We start from the raw sequence: 8,958 nt of genomic DNA on the forward strand, positions 1-8,958 counted from the left end.
ATTCGTGTATCTTTTTTTACTAATAAAAAAAAAAATCTCTTAGTGAATAATCACGTCCTGCTTGACAACAATGAACCCTTACATGTAGAAAGAAAGGGCCTTAGATTAAATTTAATTGAACAATTATAAATCAATAAAAGAACCAATGACCCTAATTTAACACTAATTAATAAAGTAAGGAAAATTATTTATTCCCCGCTTCTAAGTATGTTCACAAAACCTAAACAATATAACCACATTTAAATAAATTAATAAATGCTACATCATTATTAAATAATTAAACAACGAACATAATATTAATTTAGGGAAAACAGACTTCAAAATACCACCCACAGAATACGAAATCTATTGTCACAATTAATTTTTCAGTAAATTGGTTTAAAATTGGGAGGGGGTAAAAGAGAACCATATTAATAAGTCGTCTAAACGTTGTTAAAACCACAAAATGGCCCTGAAAGCCGAAACAGCTGTAACAATAACAAAATATATTATATTATTAAATTTGATTTCAACTAAATTTTTCAAAAAATCACGTGATTATTCACGGATTTATTTACAGTTGATTGCAAACAACACTTTCCTCCTTCGAGCGGTAAACTATTTGACTCTGAAGCTAGAGTTGACACTGTCATTTTATTATTAAAAGAAAAAACAATAAAATAATTGTGCTCTTCTACAATTTTTGTTTTCAAACTCGTAGAACTCAATTTTAGAGAAAAACGTTTTGTACATTTAAAAGTAATATTGATCGGTTAGTTGGTCGAGCCGTCCACAGCGTCGGTTTTCACCAGGCGGTGGCCGGATAACTAATCAAAATGACAGTTCAACACACTTATAAAAAGTGCTATAAAGTTATGAAAAGTGATGAAACAAAAACTAGTAGGTTACATATGTAAGTATTTAACCTAGTTTTTTTTCATAACGTTTCATAATTTTATATCACTTTTATAGGTGTATTGAATTGTCATTTTGAGGAGTTATCATGGAACCCACTCAGGCATCTTAGGTTCAATTGACTGTTCTCGCTAAATGAGTTATAATTCGATAAGCAATATGACGTTAATTAGGGTAGCAACATTACAAATAACATGACGTTATTTGAATTCCTATAGTTTGTAAATATTTATTTTTAATTCCTTGGAATAATTTGTCCGGGTTTTTTTAACAAACAGCAATTATCCGCAGAGTCAATTTGTTGTTTGCAGAAGATAAACACAGAATAATAAAAATGTACACCTCCAAACCAAACCAAATTTTCTGACTGCAATTTGAGAGAAATTTAAGAAAATTTGTATTTTTTTTTTCATTATTTTTATATCAAACGATAAAAAGTGAGGTAGCATTAAGGTTTATAAAACATTTGTCTAGTAATTTTTAAAACTTTTTTTTTCTTTGATTTCTAAATTTTAAAAAATTATATGTTTATTTCGGCATATTTCATCACCATTCAAAATCGTTCAGAAATATACCATTTAATTGGATTTTTTTAGAAGCGGAAATAAACATAAATTCTACGACTTTCTGAAAGTAGATACTTAAAGATTTAAGAAATATGCCAGAGGCCTGTAAGATTAAATAAATAAAATAACCTAGTTATATTGTTATTAAACAAAAATGAAAGGGCATGATTTTTAATACCTCATAAAATTTAAACGCCCTAAAAAATTAATAATAATGATTATGCACACACAAAAATCAAACGCCCTTGATGTGAAAAACATAACATTAAAAAAACACAAATTAAAAAAATAAACATTTTATACTTACAATTATTCGTGGTTGCACCTTATTCACTCATATTTCAACACATTTTTTTAATGGAAGATTATGCTATACGATTTTTTTTTAAACATGATATTTTATTACTGAAATGTATTCGACTTAAGTCATAAAGTTTCATTTATTATTATTAAAAATGTGGATACTGTTATTAAAATAATGCCTCAACACAGGCTTGTCCTAGTGAGGTTAAAAATAATGACTTAAAAAAAAGATACAATGTAAAGAAACGATAAATAAAAAAAAATAAAATGCACGTCTGTCTGATGAAACATGTCAATTCAAATTCGTAAAAGTACGTTAAGACTACGTTTAGGTCATAAATTATTGGAACATCATCTCAGCACTAGACAAAAGTATTTAAAGCTATTTTTGGGTGTACAATATTGTAGAACGATCGTGTTTTAATTATTATTAGAGGAAAGCTGAAAAGCGCCCTTTTTTTGAGAGATACGATCTACGTTTTTTCACAACAACGGGATTAACATAACGGTTACATTTCAAACTATGCTAAAATCAATGTATTATTCCCGTTTACGAATATTGTCTTGGCAATCGTTCTATTTTCAAAATAGAATTTGGTGTTGGTACCTAACTATAGATATCAAAAATATATTTTTTAATGGGAAAACCGTACAAACAACTGTGAATACCCAACTGATCCCAATGGAGCCAGTGAGACTATGGCATTTCCAATTGAATTGAAGAAGAAAGTGGTAAATTACCTTGCTATTCAGATCTGGTCACCAAACACGGCCAAAGCCATTAAGAGCAACGTTTCAATTGTAAATGGTGGTCTGACACGAGGGCGAAACTGAAACTATCTTCCACTCAGGATATATATTATTATTTTAAATTAATAATTTGTGATATAACACAAAATTAAATTAAATTTGAACCAGCGACTTCCGGATGTCTAGTCGAGAGCCTTACCCCTTGTCCACGGACTTACCAGATATCAGATGTCAGATGACTCTTCACAAGTCATTTTAATATTTATAACGTTACTTGTTATAAATCTCTTTATTCAATAAAACCCGTTTTACATTGACTATTTAGAATATTATCTACAGATATTATATATCATATTATTTGTATGTTACAGGCTCATAGTCGATAAATAAAATAAATACAGAATTGTTTAAAAAAACTGACAATATGATACACAATCAAATTTTACAACATAACCGCGACCCTAAAATTAACTTAAAAAGGAAAGGTAGAACTAAAATGATTTGAGTTACTTGACTTTTCTCTAACTCCTAAATATAATATGCATGTATTATATATGTAAACATTTCTGAAGAAATTCTCTAAATGATAGCGAAAACCATTTTAAAATCCGTTGCGTAGTTTAGAAGAACTAAGCGCACAAAGATTTCTGCTTGTAAAAGTTGATAAAGTAACGTTTTTATATTCGCAACGAAGGGATTAATTTATTTATTGTAAAATTTTAAACACTTTATACTCGAGAATTAATTGGTTGTATAATATAGGAAAATATTACATGGCACGTCTTTACTGCACAGTTAAAAGGGAAGGACTGAACAATTCTGCGTTGGGTTAGTGGGGAGTCAACTAGACAGTGGGATGTATGAGCTACATTATTATAATACTGTGCGGGTATTTTAAAACTGAACATAATTTTAGTTTAGTACCTTTAATTAATGGAGTGTTCCATCAGCGATCTATGCCACATAGTTAATGTAGGTTAGGTTAAGTATTTTGATTTAATAATGATTAAAATACGAAATGTGATAAACAAAATAGGTTTTTAACTTAATTTTGGAGGCGGGTTTGGGTACCGCCGCCCCAGCAACCATTTATTTTATAATCTCTGCCATAAGTCACCCCAAGTGGTTCGCTACGTTTGGTGACTTAGCAGGGGTGACCGGGTTCATCGGGTGAGGTAGGTTCAAAATTCGACTGCCCACTAACTGCGTGGCAGCGGGAGGGATAGATTCATAAGTCCGTCATTTTAAATATAAGTATTTATATTATAACATAATAATAATAATAATTAATTAATAGCGCATCGACTATGAATAATACGGTAAATTTCATTTCTTTAAACTCTAATCTAAAACTTAAAAATGAATGATTTTTTATGTAACGCATTAGATAAAAAAATGTATATTGAAGAAAATTTATGTCAATCTATGAAAGATTTTAACTTAATTTGCTCTGAAAAAGGATTTACCCTATTTCATGTAAATATTAGAAGTTTAGAACGAAACATGGATGAATTAGTTATAACATTAAAAGAATTAAATTTTTTCCCGGGCCTGATTGTGTTAACAGAGACACACTCTGCAGGCGAAATCAATTACACTATTCCAGGCTACACATACCATGCGACAATAAACAAAATAAACAAAAACTCAGGTATCGGATTATTTATTTCTAACCAGTATAATGTTCTCAATATTAAAGAAATAATTAATGTTAGTAATGTTAACATATTAAATATAGAATTTAAAGACGTAAATAAATATTATAACATTATTGCTATTTATCGTACGCATACATCGATAATACCTCAATTTATAGATGAATTAAAAAATATTCTGTTAAATTTTAGAAATAAAAATACTATTATTGTTGGAGATATGAATTTAAATATTGCAAACGACTATTCTAGTAAAGATAAAGACACATATCTAAATATGTTAGCAGAACTCAATTATTTATCGTGCATAAATTCTTATACTAGAAATGTTAAAGGTCAACGCCCCTCATGCTTAGATCTTCTTCTTCTTCTTCGATGGCGCTACAGCCCATATCGAGCTTTGGCCTCCTGCAACAGTCGCCTCCAACTCCTCCTGTCCTCAGCGGCTGACTTCCAGTTTGTCACCTGGAGAAGCTGTGCTGCATCCCCTCTTACCTCATCTTCCCACCTCAGTCTGGGTCTTCCCACTTTTCTCTTTCCACCTGGGTGACCAGTCAGAATTCTTTTTGGGACGCGTGTATCCGGCATTCTCTGTACATGACCAGCCCATCTCAGCCTGAGGAGTCTCATGTGTGCAGAGATGCTAGGGGCCTTATATATATCGTACAATTCTCTATTGTGCCGGATACGCCACTGTTCGTCCTCTTTCACCGGTCCACATATTCTTCTCAGCACCTTTCTTTCAAAAGTATCCAGCATTTCAGCCATCTTTACTGTCAGTGTCAGCGCCTCACATCCATATGCCAATACAGTTCTTACAATGGTCTTATATATGGTTATTTTGGTTTTTCTGTGGACACTACGTGACTTAAACACTGGCACCAAAGAGAAGTATGTTTTGTTGGCTGCTGTGATTCTTCTTCTGATTTCTGCTGGATCCTCATTGTTCTCTGTCAGGCTGGAGCCCAGGTAGGTGAATTGATCGACCACTTCGTATGAGTAGTTGTCTTTAAATAGTGCACTACTTCTTCTTCTGTGCGAAGGGTTCCTGCTCTGTACCATCATTTTTGTTTTGTCAACATTAACTCGCAGTCCTACTTCCCGCGCCGCTATTTCTAAAGGGTCGAAGACCTCCTTAATGGCTGAAATTGATCTTCCGACAATGTTGATGTCATCCGCATATCCGACAACTTGACTGCTCTTGAAACAAATATTGGAGCCAGTGTCTATTAGTGTTTTTCGTATTACATGTTCGAGCACAATGTTGAAGAGAGTGGGAGCCAGACTGTCCCCCTGTTTAAGTCCCTGTGATACTGTAAATTCTTCCGACAATTCTCCGTCTATTTTGACCTGACATCTTGAGTCTGACATTGTGGCTTTTATGAGCCTAACCAATTTAGGTGGAATCTGGAATTGTAGTAGTATGTCATATAGACACTCCCGATCTATGCTATCATATGCTTGCTTGAAATCAATGAATAGTTGGTGTATGTCTATGTCAAATTCCCAGCACTTTGCCAAGATCTGTCTGACGGTGAACAGTTGGTCTGTTGTGGATCTACCGGTGCGGAAGCGTGCCTGATACTCTCCCAGTAGGTTTTCTGCATATTTATCAATTCTTTGTTTCAGTATCATGGTGTAGATTTTATATGCTGTGCATAGAAGTGATATTCCTCTATGATTTTCGCATTTTAATTTGTCACCTTTCTTGTGAATTGGGCATATTATGCTTATTTGCCATTCCTCTGGGATTTTTTCCAGTGTCCATATTTTAGTTATTAAATTGAGTAGCAGATTTCTCAGATGCTTATTTCCATATTTGAACAACTCTGCCGGGAGGTTGTCTTTCCCAGGTGATTTGTTGTTTTTAAGTTTCTTTAGTGCAGCATTTATTTCTTGCATTGTTGGTGGATTCGCTGATTCTTCATTACTTGATTCAGTGGGGATGTTGGTAGGGTGACTTCTCAGGTCGCTATTAGGGTTGAGAAGTTTATAGAAGTAGTTTTTCCACACTGTTTTTATTCGTTCTTTATCTGATATAATTGATCCATCAGCGTCTTTGCATAGCGTTGTATTCGGTTTGAAACCCTTCTTGAAGAAGTTTACTCCCCTATATGCTTCTCTAGGATTATTATTGACAAAGTCCTGTTCCATTTTTAGCAGTATATCATTCAAGAATTTTCTTTTCTTTCCCCGTATCAGCTTATTCGTTTCTTTTCTCGCTTGTTCGTACGCCTGTTTTTTGTTTCTTGTTGACGTTTCCAAGTACTTTTTTCTGAGTATATTCTTTTCAGCTATCTTTCTTTCACACTCTTCATCAAACCACGGGTTCCTGGGCTGTCTGGGCATGTTTCCGACACTTGATTCCACTGCTCTTACGATTGCTTCTTTTATATCATTCCAATCTTTTTCGAGTGATTCTTGGGAGTTCTGCTCAGTGATCTGATCTGGTAGTCTATTTACAAGGGCGTTGTGATACTGCTCTTTGCCTTCTGGTGTTTTTAGAGCTTCCGTATTGATTTTTGGAATAGTTGGTGATTTTTGTGTCCTGTTGTTTGCAATTCGGCTCCTATAGGTGGCCACCACCATGTAGTGGTCTGAATCACAGTTGGCACCCCTATACGTCCTTACGTTTGTGATGCTCGTTGCCCCCCTTCTTTCTATCAGGACATGATCAATTTGGTTATGGTGTCTACCATCTGGCGACGTCCAGGTCCGTTTGTGTATGTCTTTTCTTGGAAATTGAGTCGAGGCCACGATTAGGTTTCTTGATTCTGCGAAATCAATCACTCGGGTTCCATTATTGTTAGCGTGCTTGTGTAGACTGTTCATTCCTGCAATGTGTTGGAGCAGAGGATCCTGTCCTATCTTGGCGTTAAAGTCTCCAATTACCATCTTAATGTCGTTCGATGGTAATGTGTCGTAGACCTGTTCGAGTTTCTGATAGTATGTATCTTTCATTATGTCCTCTTTATCTTCCGTTTCAGCATGTACGTTGATCAATGTTACGTTGAAAAACTTCGTTTTTATGCGTAAGCTGCACATTCTTTCATTAATGGGTTTAAAGTCTAATATGCATTTTCCCATTTTCCGGTCCACAATGAAGGCCACTCCGAATTTATGATGTCTTTCATTTCCACTATGCAGTATCGTATGCGTTCTTGTGTCAAATGGCTCAGATCCTATCCATCTGGTTTCTTGCACCGCCATTATGTCAATTTTATATTTCGTCATCTCCCTAGTGATCTCTCCTAGGGCTCCACTTCTATACAGCGTCCTTGCGTTCCAGGTAGCTATTTTCAAGTCCTTATTTCGTTTGCTGGGTCTTTTCCTAAGTTCAGTTGTTGTCCGAGGCTCTGTGTTAGGATTCGTAATAGCGTTGCTTTTACAGGGAGAGGTTATTAGCCTCTCGCCCAACCCCCTACCAGGAGGGCCAGGGTTTTTCTGTAGGGGTTTCCATCCCTTAGCTGGGGGGTTCCGGTTTTATGGCGCCGGAGATTCGCCATTCATCCTCTCCTATCTGCTATGGCTGATGGTATTGCCATTGGCCACATTGCCCAGGGCTCGCGGGGCTCACATTTTAGATCACATTTTTACAAATATTCCTGATATCCAAAATATAAAATCAGCTGTCATTCATACAACTATCACTGATCATTATTCATGTATTTTTAACTATAAATTAACCAATCCAACTTTGCCATTATTTAAACAAAATAATTACTCAAAAAAATTACTTAATATGGATACATTAAAACACCAATTAGAATCAGAAAATTGGAATAAATTATTACAATGTAATGATGTCAATATATGTTGTAAAATGTTTGAAGAAAAAATATCTAAATGCATAAATGACTCGACAAATAATAATATAATAACCAAATCCAAAGTGTCGAACTTGAAACCTATAAAACCATGGATTACTCATGGTTTAGTAGTATCTGTACGACATAAGCAAGCTCTTTACAAATTAACTACTCAACAACCAAATAATAAAAATTTACTAAATCATTTTAAAGCATATAAAAACAAACTTTCATATATTATAAAAAATACAAAACAAAAGTATTATAAACAAAAATTGAATCAGGCTGAAAATGATAGTAAAAGAGTGTGGACAGTTATAAATGAAATAATTGACAAGAAAAAAAACAAGAATAACGACATCGCCACTATATTTCATGACAACATGAAAACATGTTGTAAAGAAAATCCCTCAAAAGCTGCAAACATATTTAACACCTTCTTTGCGAACGTAGGGGAAAATCTTGCCAATCTCATTCATACTGACCCAAATATAACATTTCCAGACTGTAGTATTGATACTGACAATAATATAGCAACATTCCAAGTCACCACAGAGAACGAAATAATATCAATTATAAACGATATGCAAGGTGGTTCTGCCCCGGGTTTTGATGGAATAACAGTTAATATTTTAAAAAATATTAAAAATCAAATTTCTAAACCGTTAAAACACATAATAAATGTAAGTTTCCAAAGCGGAGTGTTTCCATCAATCTACAAACAAACTACCATTACTCCAATATTTAAATCTGGTAACCCAGAAGAAGTTAGCAATTACCGACCCATATCAGTAATATCGAACATAGCAAAAATTTTTGAAAAGATAGTTAAAAAAAGGATAAACCAATTTGTAAAATGTAATAAATTAATTAATGAAAATCAGTTCGGTTTTATGGAAGGTAGAAGCACTCAGGATGCAATTGCAAAATTAACTAGTCTTGTTCATAATTCATTAGATAAATCATTAAAATGCATTGGAA

At 33.8% G+C, this 8,958-nt stretch overlaps 1 protein-coding gene across 1 annotated transcript; it reads right to left on the reverse strand.

Moving 5' to 3' along the window:
* Positions 1–752: 752 nt before the first annotated feature.
* LOC149410736 (protein CFDP2-like) lies at positions 753–7,378 on the reverse strand. Its single transcript, XM_089648325.1, has 2 exons — positions 6,275–7,378; positions 753–806 (listed from the first exon to the last, which is right to left on the reverse strand). The coding sequence occupies exons 1-2, from the start codon at positions 7,376–7,378 to the stop codon at positions 753–755; spliced, it is 1,158 nt and encodes a 385-aa protein (XP_089504451.1).
* Positions 7,379–8,958: the final 1,580 nt, after the last annotated feature.

Source organism: Hesperophylax consimilis, chromosome 27, assembly GCF_061612785.1.
Source record: "Hesperophylax consimilis isolate HC1 chromosome 27, BYU_Hcon_1.0, whole genome shotgun sequence".
Classification (NCBI taxonomy): domain Eukaryota; kingdom Metazoa; phylum Arthropoda; class Insecta; order Trichoptera; family Limnephilidae; genus Hesperophylax; species Hesperophylax consimilis.